Source organism: Amia ocellicauda, chromosome 8 (genome assembly GCF_036373705.1).
Source record: "Amia ocellicauda isolate fAmiCal2 chromosome 8, fAmiCal2.hap1, whole genome shotgun sequence".
NCBI classification, from domain to species: domain Eukaryota; kingdom Metazoa; phylum Chordata; class Actinopteri; order Amiiformes; family Amiidae; genus Amia; species Amia ocellicauda.
In genome coordinates, this window is record NC_089857.1 from 43,732,173 (window position 1) to 43,749,130 (window position 16,958).

At 48.2% G+C, this 16,958-nt stretch overlaps 1 protein-coding gene across 6 annotated transcripts; it reads right to left on the reverse strand.

Annotated features, from left to right (window-relative positions):
* Positions 1–5,935: 5,935 nt before the first annotated feature.
* Positions 5,936–16,591, reverse strand: pja2 (praja ring finger ubiquitin ligase 2). Of its 6 annotated transcripts, none has more exons than XM_066711583.1 (9): positions 16,469–16,591; positions 14,821–15,024; positions 11,734–12,817; positions 9,706–9,885; positions 9,371–9,556; positions 8,048–8,159; positions 7,673–7,787; positions 7,251–7,366; positions 5,936–6,728 (listed from the first exon to the last, which is right to left on the reverse strand). In XM_066711583.1, the coding sequence occupies exons 2-9, from the start codon at positions 15,020–15,022 to the stop codon at positions 6,603–6,605; spliced, it is 2,121 nt and encodes a 706-aa protein (XP_066567680.1). In that variant the 5' UTR covers positions 15,023–15,024; positions 16,469–16,591; the 3' UTR covers positions 5,936–6,602. The 6 variants fall into 6 exon arrangements, with proteins under 6 accessions (XP_066567680.1, XP_066567676.1, XP_066567677.1 ...); XM_066711579.1 differs by having other exon boundaries at positions 7,251–7,384; XM_066711580.1 differs by lacking the exon at positions 16,469–16,591 and adding an exon at positions 16,153–16,264 and having other exon boundaries at positions 7,251–7,384.
* Between the last annotated feature and the right edge of the window lie 367 nt (positions 16,592–16,958).

Genomic DNA, 16,958 nt, shown 5'->3' on the forward strand with positions numbered 1-16,958 from the left:
ACACATGGAGTCATTGATTCAATTAGAAGGCCACTGGTTTATTTAGCTTATGTCCTGAAGGGGCTCTCAGGTGTTTGTCCACATGAATGACCAAAGTGCTGCAGTGTCTTACACATCTCTATAAAGTGACCATTTTAGATCTCCGTAACCTGCCAGACTTGTGGTCTCTAGGACCAGGGCTGGTCACTCCTGTGAATACCCCTAGACTCGTCAAGTTACTGTCAGGACAGGCGCACTGGGCAGGCCGGGACAAGAGGCCGGAGACAGCGATCCGGAATCGCGAAGCGAGGCGAAAGCCAAATCTGTGCATTAATCAACATCTAATCGAATCAGCTCTCCCAAATTAAATGAAGCAAAGATTAACATTCAAAAACCCTTCCCCAGCTGAACCATACTTCTGTTAAATGAAGATGTAATCAGGCAAATGGCCATTATTTACACCCATTTAACCAAACTGCAGCTCAGAGTGACGAGGATGGTGAGTAATGTTTTGCAAAGAGCTGCTCGGTTTTCATGCGAGAAACCATCCTATGAATATGTACGCCATGTGGGGTCCTGAGTAATATAACTCCTACTCCTACCAGTATAGCTTTAAATGACCCTCCTGGCCCCTCATTCTGTAAACACTCGTGTTAAACTCGCACATTTTAAATCAGAGCGGATTGTTCAAAACATGTTTCCCTGAATGCGTTCCATCTGTTTCCATCGCCGCTTGTTGACACTCCTCCGTGCTCTTAGATGTGCCGCCATGCTTCAGCGCCTTTGCCGTATTAATAACTGACAACACACACAGATGCTGCATCCCGCGCCGCGCTCCCCAAACCATCGCGGGCGGAGGAGCGGACGCGCCGAGCGCAGGCTCATTACGTGGAGACACTCTCTGAATCTCACATCAGCTGTTGTAACAGGATTTTCAGATGCAGAGGAATGATTAATCTGCCACAGCTTTTTATATATATATATATATATATATATATATATAAATACTAAGCAAATGAGCCTCGTTTGATGTTGCCCTTGATATCGGGGTGTAGACGGGAATGGCACAGTTCCAGCAGGGCAGAAAAAAACAACCACGGAGATTCACTGCAGCAGCTCCAGATACAATTCACTTGAATTCTTGAATATTTCTCTTTTAAAATACAACAAATAAAAGCTCCAACACCACACTTTAAGTATAAATCGTCGTCTGTTTAAACCACTACCATACAGAGCACGCACAAAATACGGAGGTTTTCCCTGTCCGCTGACCTCAGATAATACACGGAGAAACCGTGGACGCGCTCCGCCAGACCGGCTCTGTCCACACAGCGCATTCCTGGCACAATATCGGTGTCACAGACGGCTGGGAACAGGTTTTCCTTTCCCAGGGGGCCGTGCATCCTTTTTCCTCAGGATCCAATCAGGACCCACCATCAGAGGAACACTTTAAGGGATTACCAGATAAACGTCTCACTTTTTAAGTCTTCCCATACGGGTATCCCGGGGCACAGGGAACAGGGAAACCCATGTCAACAGTGTGTGAGAAGCTGGAGATCTCAAACACCAGCTCTAGACTGAATAATTTACACCTCATACTCCTCAGTCACACTGCAGCTCTTCGGAAGGCAGGGAAACAAAGGCTCTTGACTGGCCATTTGTCCTTGACAGACCTGTTTTGTGTGGCAGCGTTGATGCAGACTTGGCCGTGCCCTCGCTGAGCTACAGCACTGAGCGCAGAGGTCTGATAATCTCCAAACAGCACCCTCAAACCCTCAGAGATTAGTACAGGGTAACAATAGCCAACAGATCTGCAGAGACACACGCACCCAGGGACACAAATGGAAATTGTGCTTCAAGGCATTCAAGACAGAAAACAGGAGACACTTCTTCACACAGAGAGGCATCACAATCTGAACAAACGCCCTCAGACAATTTTTGAACAGGGACATTTCCAAACCCCTACTTGCCCCGGGCTCTCCGTGGCTTCCTCGACGCCTACTGACTGCACAACAAGGCTTTTCCTCACTGAAACCCCTCGCGAGATGTTCCAAAACAAAGATCCGTCTTCGTTAGCCGATACGGAGCGGAGAATCGCTCTCAACGCGCCACTTTTCAAAGAAAAGATGAAAATCCGACGCTGAGAGTATAAAGATGATAAATGCTGCCGTTTAATTCATTTCAGCACTTAAGGATTTTATTACAGGCCCACTTCAATGTGGAGCAGAACTCGTGACTATTAATTTTCACATTACAAGATCACTTCAGAGAACAAGGATTCCATTAACAAAGCGGAGGCTCTTAACAGTCGTGTTTTGCCCAGTAGGTTCCAATTTCATAACTGTCAAGTAATCACCAGCATCCCCTCTGATTCATAATCGGCCGTCCATACCCAGCGCTAAATCTCGCCTTCTCACCTTCTGTTCCGCGGCAGGCTTAGCCCTATCTGATGGCACGCCGTTCACTTCTAAAAAGGATTTACTTTTAAAAGCAGCGAGGCCCATTCAAAGCTTTGATACATAACCCATTCAAGTCATCAGCAGCAATCGGGGCCTATTACATTTCAAAGCCCGAATTCAATGGGCTGATCAGCACTTCTGAAGCAGCAAATCACAGCTTTATGTGGAGCGATCTCTCCGTTCCTATTTCAGATTGATGTATTGAACCCGCTGTTTAGCTTTACTGCTTAACTTTACTGGAGAAAAGAGGGATTCGCCGCTTTCTTCCAGTCACTCAAATGCCGAAATCAAACCCTGCATTCAGACAGTTTGACGATCATCTTCTACTTTAAAAGCGACATCAATACAAACACTCTGCGCACTCTCTAATTCTGTTCGAGTCTGAGTGGAGCATCTGTGATGCTTTAAAGAGCTGACAGGACTTTGGCAGGGGGCGGAAAGCTTCACTAGCTCTGTAACTGGATCTCGCCACCGAGGACCGTTTCGGTGGGATAAAAACACCGCTGCCTCCCATTAGCATCATTACTCTTTATCCGATGAAATGCAGAGATCTGAATAATACACACGGCAATAGAGGGCTCATTGGAGTCTGAAATTGTGATGAGAAAATTACTTTATTATCCTAGATATGAGAGAGAGAGAGAGAGAGAGGATACAAATCAGATCGGGCCCATCTTGCCCCTTCCAGTAATCAATACCAAAACAACTCAGATTATGTTGAAAGCAGTGTTTCCCAGATATACGCATTCCTGTACGCCAACAATCTTTGCCAACTTAATAGCACCGATGCCTTGGTTTGGACTTGAAAGCGTTTAAAACTTCACACATTTCTCGAGACTACGTCCTAACATTCCCAGTTTCCAATTAGTATAGTTTGTGAAACACTCACAGCGAAGAATGCAGGTCCTTCCAGAAGAAACGTCAGGAAATCGAACGCACACGTCCCGTTCACAGTATGGAAAATCTCTGCGGCAAAAAAAGCGAAGAATTCAAAATGAGGGTTTGAAAAACTGGCCCACTTGCATGGCCTCCACATTTGTGAAACCTTGAAATTGACAGTCTGGAGTAAGAGGAAGAGCCAACAGATTTGAGTCAAAGTATTCACAGCCAATCAGGATCTATGTGGGATGTTTGTGCCGGAGATGAATTGTTGCACCGAGATATATTCAAACCGTTTTTTTGTTGTTGTCAGATTTCCCACAAGCAGGTTTTAGAGGCAAACCTAATGCTGGGGTCACACTACACGATTTCTACAATCCGACCCGATTTTGTGAACAGTGGGCAGCTCACACTTAACGACTATTTTGCACCAAATTTATGTCTTTTGTGTCGTGAAGGAGCGCACACTACATGATCACTTAACAGGGGACAGGGGAACACACACTTCACTACTGATCTGAAATCCTTGTCGTGGCGATCTGCGTCACAGCCTCCAAACTCCCCACATCTCGCACAAACACACGTGATCTACACAGCGAAAAGGTAACATGGACGTGGACATTTACATAACAGATGTCCGCAGTTATGGGCAGATCTGCGCTGCTCCACCAATGGGATCAGTGGATTTCTGCAGATCTGTGCAAAACTGCGGATATCTGTGCAACAAGAACACGACCACAAACTGCTGTTGCCGTTCGTGTTAGCGTGTGCGGACAAACACACAAAGCGGAGAGAAAAGAGGATGAGTGTGAAGACATGGCCGTGAGAGCTTCACTGTGAGAGCTGCAGCTGAGCAACAGTCACAGGCTATATCCATCCCACAGTATGATCATCTCATTATAGGGATCGATATTTAGCACAGACCTGAGTCAATTACAGATACTAATTGGTATTTGAAAATATTATTTTCCCTGTATTAAAGTATTTTATAATAACCTGCACCGAAACAACCATTGGTATTTGAAGTATTTTAATAAATACGTAGGAAAATCGTATTCTCCTGTCATGTTTATTCTTCTGTTTCTTTTCTCTTCTTCAATCAGCTCAGCTCTCATTGGCTGCTGATCACATCACTCTCCACGATCGGTGCCGATCGAGTCATAAATATTAAACATGTTTAATAAATTCATAGGGGTTCCGATTAGCTTACGATCGTATGGCAAGCGATTGCATCACAGCCTGTCTCTCGCTACACAACCATCGGTGGCGGGGACGCGCCCCAACCAGGCTGCTTGTCGTGGCAATCAGTTCCGATCTGTCCTGAGGGCCAAATCGGGCTTAAATTCGTGTAGTGTGAGCCCAGCATAAGTCTTTACAGTTTTGAGATATCTGTGTACTGGTAAGGGCTCATAATCAATGATTAGACTTTTTTTTTTCTTCTATGCAGGCTATCAGTCCAAAGCAAGAGAGCAATTAAACAAAAGCAAATCAGCTGTAGCTCGATGGTTTGATTAAAATGATTCCTCTAAACTCTTTAAGCTTCGAGCTTTTAAAACTCCTAGGAAATCTAGGAAAGCGATTGAGAAGAGAGAAAATTGCCATGTTGTGCTTTTCTGTTCTCCCATTATCCCCACCCACTCCACCCCCGAAGAGTCGGGAATTGACAGATGTAACGAAGAAGTCTGCCTGCCCAACTGGTCTGCTAAATTATTTAGACCTAATGATACTGCATGGTCTGGTTTATTTCTTCACATTTGCACAGTGACAATTTGTCTTACTACAACCTGTCTTTAAACCTAAGGAAAACAGATGAGCTCCTTCTGTAAAAACTGCTAGAAGTACATCAGTGTCAGGGAACTTTTTTGGGGGAGGGGGTGAGAGGTACATTTCAGTCAAGCAATCTTCTACCCTTTACCGCTAATTCCCATTTCAAAGCATTGTATAAAGTTTGACTCAAGTCTTCAAAATCATGAAAGGCATCGACCACATCAAACCAGAGGAGCTTTTCCAGATCAGCAGGGACACACGCACCCGGGGACACAAATGGAAATTGGGCTTCAAGGCATTCGAGACAGAAAACAGGAGACACTTATTCACACAGAGAGGCGTCACAATCTGAACAAACTCCCCAGCGATGTGGCTGAAGAGACAATTTGGGAACATTCAAAAACAGACTGGATAGGATCCTTGATCACTTAGTTATTAATGGACACCAAACGAGCACGATGGGGCGAATGGCCTCCTCTCGACTGGACACTTTATGTTCTTAAGTAATATATAATTTACTCCAGAATACAGCCTGCTCTTTAGCTAGGACTGAGCTCTTGTTCTTGAATGCATTGCCACTGGATGTTCACTGATGCACCAGTGACTGTATTCATATCTCCTGGAGGTCTCTTGTTCACAGGATTTCTCAAAGAAAAGACCCCTTTAAAGGTAGTACCCTGCACTGAACCACAAAGTATGATTACATTTAACTAGGGCAGGACTTGTAACGACATCATTGAAAAGAGTTTGGACTTTTAACAACTCTAGAAGGAAAACACAAATCTGCTCGTCTGCAATAGCAGCATGTGACTCAGTGGGAAGGGTAGTTGTCAACACCAGTACCAACTCCATGGAGGAAGAGCGATTACCTTTATTGAACAGCAGGAACATAATACCTTGCAAGTTTAGTATGCCGGGCAGAAAACAAAATTCGCACTGCAGTGTCCGTGCAGTACATCTCAGCCTCTGCAGAAAAGCCAAATCCGCTACGAACACATTTCCGTCGTGGGTCGAGGTGGCTTTCATTTTGCTACAGTGACACGTAAATACTTTAAACCCATGACCTGCAGACATTCACTGCTCAGCTGTGCAGTCACGTAAATATGTCTTTAAACAATTAGTTCTAAACGTTCATAAAAGCTTGTTGCATCTTCTCGGGTGTCATTTGTTTTTCTTGTTTGGTTTTCTTCTGCGTGTGTGGATTTGTTTCTTATGTTGTTGTTTTTTTTTTTTAACAGAAATGTAACAAAAGCTAATTAGGACAGCATATGACTAAATTTTCCCAGAAAACAGACTGTCATTCCCCAAAGAAAAAAAAACAACCTGGAGTCCAAATGTTTGTTGGAACTAAATCAGTGATTAAGACGCGTCGTATTTACAGGTTTCTTAATCTATGCTACATCGCGATATGGGTTATCTGCGTTCGACATGGAGAGAGAGGGGGCAGGGAGGACACCAGACTGAGAGCCGCTGCGATCCCCCGTCCCGCCGTGGTGGTTTCGGTCTCCGCCGGGGTCTTCACCGCGTCCCCGCCGCGCTGTGTGTGGAAGGGGGGCTGTCGTGGTCCGACACGAAGGACGTGGCGACGGCCGCGTCCGGGAGCGCCGGGGACAGAACGTGGCGGCAAACCGGACAAGTCCCCGACTGGAAGTACAAGAAACAGCCACAGAAAAGAACATGAAGGCAATGACCCTGCGGGGGCGACTGGGCTCATTAGGGTCAATCAGAGACGACAATCAAACAACGCACCGGCGGAGAGACAGACTTGCCGTCAATAACAGACAGAGAAACTAGCAAAGCAAGACCGGCCAAAGCAAACAGATTTAACTCGGCCAGGTCTACTCCATTTCCCCGAATGGAAAAATACGCCTACACTCGAATGACAAATCCGTGCAACACACACACACACACACACACACCCCCCCGATCCATCCACACAGACACACACACAAACAAACACACTCACACACATCCACATACACCCACACACAGCAGCTGGTAGCACAAGCATAAATCACTCTCACTCAGCGGCAGGCACGGTTTCTAATCAGTACCAATGCAGCTTTAGCTTAGGAGAAAGCTTGCATTTTGAAACTTCTGCCACAACAGAGAGAGAGAGAGAGAGACTTGCTTTCCATCCACGCAAACATGAAACCTGCAACATACCTTCTGCAGCCACAGGGTCACGCAGGTCTTGTGGAACACGTGTCGACACGGCAGCTCCGTGGCAATCTCATCCTTCACGTATTCGCAGCAGCAGATGGCGCAACACTGCTCCTGGCCTGAGAGACGCAGACAGACTGTCAGGTAAAAATAAAAAACAACGTTGTATGCCTGTGAACGGATACCGACCTCACTGGGACTCTCGCCTTACAAATACTGATATTATTATTATTACTAATTTTTTAACCGAGTCCCAAACATTTGACCAATGCAATGCCTTTAGAAACATGGCCTCTCATCATGAACAGACTCCACGGGCTGTAGATGCAGCCTCTTCTATGGGGCGACAGAAATACAACATGGCGGAAGGAGCCCACGTCCTGCTTGATGCAGCCTGTGCGTTACAATCGGACACCCCCTCTCACCGTGGTGGTCCTCCAGGACAGTGATCTGGGGCAGGCAGTTGATGATGTCCTCTGTGGCCGGCGGGTGAGCCTGCTCCACGTCGATGGCCAGGGACTCCAGGTGAGCGAGGGCAGCCTTCTCACCGCAAGAGAAGAGGAGAGGCAGGTCAGTGCGTGTCTCTCACTCAGGAAACAGACCCGTCTACAGCACAGCTTTTACAACGAACTGGATCGGGATAAGGAAGGTCACTAAGGACGCCTGTGTAGGTCAGTATGTAGCATAAACACCAAGCCATCAATCATTCTATCACATGCTTTAATGAACTGATTGATTCTGTTCAATTAATAACAAAACACCCGGGCATGTATAGGTTTTGACAGCGGTTCGGTACACACCTCCATGGCCTGCGCTAGCCGTTCTTCGAGAGCCATGTAGGTGAGCAGCTGGGGATCCACGTAGGAGATCGCCTGGGCCACCCCGAAGCCCTCCCCGAACTCGTCCAGCAACCTGCCGAAAACACACACACTTACACGTCCCGCTGAGATGTCTCACACAGCCTCGAGGGCGGTAAAGATCCACAGCAGCACTGAAACACATTGAACAGGACGCGGAGGGCCGCAGCCCGAGTGATTCGTGCTCAAAAGCAGCCGAGAAATCGAGCATAAAGATGAGAAGCTCGGGACAGTGCGTTATTGCGACACGGGCACTTTTCTCCCCACATCAGCAAAAAGCCGGTACACAGGAGTGGGGGGGTCTTGCTCCTCACTCTGATTCATCTCCTCCGGCAACCAAAATGAGACGGGGAGGGAAGCAAAGGGCTGATAAGTCAGCGCTTTTCAACACGAAAGCATAAAGCATAACAGGCGAATAAGTTTGAGCACAGCGCTCCATCTGGGGCGGCCGTCTGTCATTATGGTGCATTAGTGCCATGTGCACCGATTAATGGGACTGATACATAACAACTTTATAATGGAGCATTGTGCCCCTCCCTCCCTCCCAAATCCTCCCCCCCACCCAAATCCTCCTCTCCCTCTCCCTCCCCCTCCCTCTCTCTCAATCCTCCTCTCCCTCACACACACTTACGGATCCTGCATCAGTTTTTGACACACATATTATACATATTAGCTTCTAAATATAAAAAAAAAAAACTTATATAAAGCACATAAACAACACGTGTGACACACAATACTGAAAGAGCAACAAGCATGAAAGTAGGAAGTACATCAAGACAGAAAACAGGAGACACTTCTTCACACAGAGAGGCGTCACAATCTGAACAAACTCCCCAGCGATGTGGCTGAAGAGACAATGTGGGAACATTCAAAAACAGACTGGATAGGATCCTTGATCACTTAGTTATTAATGGACACCAAACAAGCAGGATGGGGCAAATGGGCTCCTCTCGACTGGACACTGTCTTATGTTCTTAAGTAATATATAATTTACTCCAGAATACAGCCTGCTCTTTAGCTAGGACTGAGCTCTTGTTCTTGAATGCATTGCCACTGGATGTTCACTGATGCACCAGTGACTGTATTCAAATCTCCTGGAGGTCTCTCGTCCACAGGATTTCTCAAAGAAAAGACCCCTTTAAAGGTAGTACCCTGCACTGAACCAGGAAGCACGATACCAAACGAGCACGATGGGGCGAATGGGCTCCTCTCAATTGGACACTTTCTTATGTTCTCATTTTCTAAACAAACAAAATGGCTACAAACCTCCACTCTGCATCGAAATCCTCGCTCATGCTGGAATCGTCTTCGAAGTTGTTGTTGCCGTCGAGCATGAACAGGCCCGGGTGGACAAAGTGGCTTATCCCGTCTGCGTCCTCGTCACTGCTGCTGTCCGTCTCCTCCTGGTAGGGCAGCCAGGGGATCTCCCCCTCCTCTAGGGGCATCTGTCCTCTGCAGGGAACCAGAGCAACGGACAAGGGCTTTAAAGCATCCGTCTAATAATTTTTCAAGCTATAGGTCTATTGAGTGACATCACAGCGCTTCACACACATCTCAGTGTGATCCAGCGATTCGGGGAGGGTGTGAGAAACGATGCTTACTCAGAGTTGAAGCTGAGGTCGGGGACATCGTCCAGGCTGCTGCCGTTGCTCTGCAGCTCATGCTCCGGCTCGTCCAGGCCCGGCAGTGTCTCCCAGCTCTCGGCGCTTGAGCAGCGCTCCTTCTCCACAGCCGAGTCTGAGGTCCAGGTGGCCGACCACTCGCCCTCACTGCACTCCGAGCTTTCGACAGCGCCACACAGAGGAGAGAGCATCGTCAGCTTTACACACGTCGACCCACGTTTAGGCATTGATTATTTTCACATTCTGTTTGATTGGGCGCCACACTTCCAAGAAAGATATCGCTGCTCTAGAGGGAGTTCAGAGGAGAGCAACCAGACTTATTCAAGGTCTGAAGGGAATGTCCTACTGAGAGACTGAGGAACTGAACCTTTTCACCCTGGAACAGAGGAGACTACGTGGGGACTTGATCCAAGTCTTCAAAATCATGAAAGGCATCGACCACATCAAACCAGAGGAGCTTTTCCAGATCAGCAGGGACACACGCACCCGGGGACACAAATGGAAATTGGGCTTCAAGGCATTCAAGACAGAAAACAGGAGACACTTCTTCACACAGAGAGGCGTCACAATCTGAACAAACTCCCCAGCGATGTGGCTGAAGAGACAATTTGGGAACATTCAAAAACAGACTGGATAGGATCCTTGATCACTCAGTTATTAATGGACACCAAACGAGCACGATGGGGCGAATGGGCTCCTCTCGACTGGACATTCTTATGTTCTTATCATCCAGAAATGGGACATTTGTGTGTCATTCGCCACACACTTGTAAGAAAAGCAACGCAGTGGACATTAAAGGACTCTGCTTTCCTTTCCCCTCTCAGAGAGGAGTCACCGGGCTGGGAAGGAGACGCGTTGCTCTCAGTGTCCTTGGCCGCTCCAAGGAGAACACTGTCAACTGTGTGCGTTTTATTTATTAGGGTATATTATGGATGAAACACCACAGCTGTGTGGCACCGCAATAAAACACAAGAAAAACACTTTTTAAAAGAGCCTCGTCGGTTTCTCTCATAATCAGGAGGGTCTGAAACACGAGGAATGTTAATTCTGATTCAGTGCGGAAGGAGCCGAGCGATTCTGAAGCCTTCAGACTGCTGGCCTTGACCGCTAACAGACATTACTGGAAGATAAATAACTCTCTAACACTTAAAATCAAAAACATCAACATCATCCAAGATCTTTCATTTGGCACTTAAAATATTTCTTTCCTTAACAAACTCGCAAAAAACAGTGAGCAAGGAAGCCAAAGCAGCAACGTTTAATTCCAGACTGACAGGCACTGGTAATATGGCACAGGATTAATAGTCATTTCGTCAACAAAACCCTGTGTAAATGTGCGATCAGAGCTCTGCGGTCTCGCTTCAGTAGAGGAACACTACAATGATGTTTAAACTCAATTCACGGGCTCTGAACGATGGCTTTGTGCACGTCGATGCATTAAGGTGGTCCTCTGAGATGCCTTGGTTTTAAAAATTACTTTTTCGTCCAAAACAAAACAAAGTGCTTCTCACAGAACAAGCAGAAGTTTTCGGCATAACTGAACTTCAGCATGGATCAACGGTGCTTTCAGCTGTCACTGTCTCACTGAAAACACAGTCAAAGTCAGAGCTCATGAATATCGGTCAACGGAGCATCACACGAGGCACGAGCCGATATCCTTCAGAACTGAGCAGCAGGGAGACCAGTTTCACTATGGGCTAGTTCAGTGGTTTTCAAACCGGTCCAGCAGTAATCCCTGCCCTGCTGGTTTGTGTTTTTGTACTGAGGTCTTAATTGCTTCATTGAATCCTTAATTGACCTAACAAAGCAAAGTAGCATTCAATTAAGTAATTAAGACCTAGGTTGGAATAAAAACCAGCAGGGCAGGTCCTCCAGGACTGGTTTGAAAACCCCTGGGCTAGTTCATATCATTATTTTTAAATGTATACTGGTATACATGGCATAAACACACAGATTTATCTCACACACGCATTTATCACACCCTGAGCGGGCCATGCCAGTCAGTACCTGTCACCGTCCTTGGCGAAGGACACACACTTCTCATTGAAGTCCTCCAGGTCCTCCCAGAGGTCCTCGTCCTCGTCCTGCTTCGCTCGGCCACTCAGCTCCAGGTCCTCCACGCTGCCCTCTGCGGCCCTCCGCTCAGCGCCCGAGTAGGTGTGCGTGAACTCAAACAGGAAGTCCTTAGTCGGTTTCTCCGTCTGAGTCAAGAAAAAGGGAGGCACGGAGCTCCACTTGCCCGCCGCCTGCGCCGCTCTGCCGAAGCCAGGATCCAGGTCTTCCTGCGGGGGGCATTTGCGCCTCTCCAGGTGGCTCTCGCTGGTCTGCTTTCGTATTTTTGGTCTGACCACCATCTCCGACTGGGACCCGCCCTGGTCGCTCTTGCAGTCGAAGCTCTTCCGGGGTGTGCGATCGCCAGCGGGGGACGCGCCGGCCGTGTAGTCCTCCGGCTCGTCCAGCCGGTGGTCACAGGAGCAGGGTGGGCCGGCGTGGTCACAGGAGCGGGTTGGGCCGGCACGCTTCTCTGCCGCGGGGGCAGATCTGTCCCGAGGGGCCTCCTCGATGTCCCGTTCGGAGCGCGCGCTATCGGAGGCAGGATCGCTGTCCTCCTCACACGTCTTTGTGTACAAGAAGGAGTGCAAACCGCTGATGTAGTCGAACTCCTTCTCTAGCTCGCAGATCATGTTGTCCAGTCGTTTCTGGAGGCCAGGGTGTGTCTCGAGTGCCCTGTCATTGCAGACTTCATCCTCCTCCCCTTCGCTGCTGTCCGGCTCGTAAGAGTCAATATTTACAAAGCTCAGCCCGCCCGGTCTTTTGGTCTGATCGTCACGGTCTTCAAGCTTTGGCCATGCACAGGCCTCCAGGCTCTTCTTTGGTCCTAAATTGGTCTCGGAGTTGCAGGAAACAACTTGGTCATACTTCACCTTTTTATAGGAGAAGGCAGCGGCAGCGTCTGGGCCTTTGTGAGAAGATGTGTGTTTCCTGCTGGGCACGTCCCTGATGAACTTTGAACTCTGCACTTCGGGATGAACAGAGTTAGGAGCCACGGGGAACATGGCCTGCAGGGTTGACGTGATGCTTCCAGCTGATGCTGAAATGGAAAAGACAGTTTCATTATTGTGTTTTTGTCTGTCACAATCATAGTGCATTTTATTTCGTATGGAAGTCATAATGGCCTACAAAACTGATTACTTATATAACCGAGACCGTCCCACATAATGATGATTACAGACAATTCACCTCTTCAGCGGCTGATTACAGCTGCACTGATTGCCCTATTTAAAAGTTCTCCAAAGTTCACGCTAATCTGCAGACTGTTTAGGAACAATGGATGGGAAGGTAATGCATACCTCTAAACAAATACATGTGTTTTGATATTTTAAATCAGGGCTTCCCAACCCTAGTCCTGGAGGAGCCACGACCCTGCTGGTTTGTTTTCCAACCGAGCTCTAAATTACTTAATTTAACCCTTAATTGAAGAAATAATCTTCTTAGATTTGTCTTTTTAAATTGTGTAATAAAATAATTGGTTCTTTAATAAGTTCTTTATACAATTCTATACTTAACTTAAAACCCCTACTGATAAGGATCTGATTGAACAAATTAGTTCAATTAAGGGTTCAATTAAGTAATTGAGAGCTCAGCTGGAATAAAAACCATCAGGGTAGAGGCTGCTTTAAATCACAGATGTTTAGCACAGAAACATCACAATTGTCTATCATTCTATTGATACAATGTTAAAATTAATTGGTCCACATCAATTATTAAAATACTAATTGTACAAGACTTCCCCCCCCCCCAACTACAAATCAGGCCGCAGTCGGGGAGACATCATTTCCCTCCACGGATCCCTCTACTCAGACTGCCCCCTCACCTTCCCCTCCAGTTCACGCAGAAGAGAGCGACTCTGGGGTTCAGAGGACTTCATTCCTAAGACAGGGGACGGGGACAGTGGAGCTACCGGCCACTCTGCCAATATCCACTGCTGGATATGTAGAGGATTAAGGGGCTTAACGGTGTGCATTGCCTTCCATAGGAAGACTGCGGGTCAGACCGTTATCTCATTAGCAAACTCTCCTCGTACGACAGGGCTGTGTAGTGCTGATGAACTGAAGCACTCCTCTTAGCGTGATGAAGTGATTGTTGCTCTACTTCCAGATAGAGAGAGAGAGAGAGGGAGAGGGAGATCAGCCAAAGCTGTCCAAGTGTTAAAAGCGTTCTCCATGCCCTGCAGAGTCCAACTGTCACCCCCCCGGTGACATAAGGCCCTTTACGGGTACACAGCCAGGTGTGCAAGGTTAACTATGCACTCTTGACACAGCAAGTGTAAACCCTGATCCTTTTAAACGGCCGTCACTGGGCATCCGTGCAGACGGCGCACACGTCCAGGGACAGGAAAGGTTAATCCAGGTTGATTCGCCCCATTAACCCTCCCGAGAGATGAGGCCCTCGATTAAGCCGGGAGACCGCTGTGGCCCAAGAGCAGCGGAGGGTGCGTGAGCTCCAGCAAATTAACTCTGACAGGGACAGAGAGAAGCTCCGTCTAGGGGACGCGATAAGGAGACTAATCTGGCATCCATACCCTTCCCTCCCTCTTGGGTTTTCAGCAGCGAGGTTAGTAATGAATCGAGCACAAACAACTGGCGGAGAGACGGATTTGAACAAAAATACAATAATGTATTGTATGTTCCCCCATCAACAGGTGGTTTTTGAGCCAAGCAGGGACTTATCAGCGGAGAGAACATACAAGATGGAACCAATTAACTTGGCTGAAAGCAAGCTCATTATTTTTGGAGAAGCTCTTATTCCACCGCGGACACTTATCTCCCTCATGCTGCCTAGAAACGTTTGGAAATTGGAGATGATGTGCAGCAATACTTCCTTGAGAAAATGAAGATGGCACGTATCAAATCTTGTTGGCCCGTAACTACTCAGAACCACCCCCCGCCCCCGGTCTCCAGTACTCTTCCACCCATCAGACAGACTCTAGCACCCTATTTCTCATGCCACGTCTACAGCACAATAAGTACATTTTAGTCTACGCTAAAACTACATAAATACATGATATATACTTTACGGTAAAACTGGACACACATAAAGAATTCGCCTCCTCCTGCACACTGTTCAACTCCATGCCCTGCCACTCCATGGCGTTGTCTTTGGACGCGCGTTTGTGCTTCGGCAGGGTCGGCCGAAAGCCTATGTAGGCGTGTCTCCTGCCGTACCTCCGGCCTGTGATCGTCTGATAGCCTCCTGCCGGTTTGGGCCAGGCCGGCTTGCCACATTCCTGACCCATGTCTGGAAGAATCAGAGATAAACACACTTATTATCACAATATTTGATTTAAAATACAGAGCTAAACAGGTTACACTACAGGAGCCAAATGGGCTAAATGGCAGTGACATCTTAGTATGTAATTATACCGAACTAAACTTCCTTCAGCTTTAAAATAAGTACACTATTGCCCAATAATAACTACAAGGCCACACACAGCTCTTTAAAATCCTCCATTTAAACATACAAATTCAATTAAGTGATGACAAACTGCTTTCAGTCACACAAATGTGTCACTCAGAATGAGTGTTTGAGCCCACCATAACAGGAGAACGAGGCATTTTCAGTTACTCCTTTCTCAGGTCACAAGATCGGTGCTCGAGTGACTGATAAAGAATACGTATGACAGTAAAATGGACTGGTGCATTTATTTTAAACAGGTTTATTCGACTTCAAACTGAACACAGGAAGTCAATTGTGCATTCTTCAGCCCATGCATCGCAGGTTTGTTCTTTTCTCTGGTCTAGTATTACCAGAGGGGCCATTACCACCTCTTAAAAGACCAGTGTAAACTAAAAATCATTCCAGATCAGTTCAAACGAACAGTTTTCTGCTCTGTGGAAAATAATAATAATAATAATATTACACACAGGTGTTGGACACAATGGACACCTAAGTGGGGCTGACATGCAAGCTGTGCGGATGTTCACGGCCCTCAGGATCAACGCCACCATCGATTACAAGCACCACTGCGGACTGATCCGTCTCACAGGCCAGGAGAACAAACGACGTGCAATAGCAATAACAATTAAATAATAATAATACAGGACTGACGTCACATAAAATGGGAGACCCGAGCCCTTTTCCCTTCCTCGTTTCCTGCATTATTCAGAGCAGCGCTTAAAGTGCGGTGCTGGGACCCAGCTGATGCCGTTAATGCATCACTGAGTCTCCTGGGGGAACCGGGGGCCTGTGAGCGCCAGCGGCCCGGCGGTACCCGAACCCCCCACCCCGGTCACACCGATCAGACCGCCACTGCGGTCTCCCCCCGAGGCAGGACGTCTCCGCACACGGTCCCAACGTCCACAAAGGAGCGCCGGCGTCTGGGCTTTGCAGCCGGCTGTGTTTAGGTACTGACGCCGGATCACGAACCGTAAAGCAAAGCGGCTCGTCCGACAAGAGCGGCTCCAGCACCGCGTCGCGCCACAGACACGCAGTGCGGGCAGCCCGAGTGACCCAGCGGGGCGGTCTGCGTCGAGGACACGTCGAAAGCCGCTCCCGGCGCCCCTCGCACGGATTGTAAACATTAGGCCCACCGCCTCGCCCCTCCGCTGTCAACACGCCGGGACGCGCCGCCGCACCGCCGCTCCCGAGGAACCGAAGCGCTGAGCTGCGGGACAGGGCTGAGCTGCGGGACAGGGCTGTGCGCGGTGCCGGGCGGGGGACAGCGAAGCCCCGCAACGCTTACCTGCCTGACGGGTCACTCGCAGCCGAAGTCGCAAACAACTCCGCTTACGTCATCGGCGTCGCTCTGCCGTCATCCGCTCGTCTCGTCCAATCGGCGGGGCGAGGGGGCGGGCCGAGGGCGGCGAGGTGGCCAATGGAGGCGCGACGAGGGAGCTGCGTCAGGCCGGGCAGACGGCTCTCTCAGGCCGGTGCAGGGAGAGGGCATGGCGGTGCGGCCCCGGCCTCTCCAGCCCCAGGGAGAAGCTGCTCCATAAGCCCGTCAGTAAGCAGTTCCAGTCTGCAATGTAAATAAAAGCCACAGTTGTATTTGGGCTACCTCAGTGACGCAGTAGTGCAGAGCTGTTGTGTTTGCTGTGTTGTTGGAGTGGCAGCTGTCTGTATGAGCCCTGTGCAAGATCCAGCAGCACAGCTGATCATAACCGCAGTGTGGAGTGGATCACAAACACATGGCAAGCTGTTGTGACATTTAATCCACAATTGCTGATATCAAG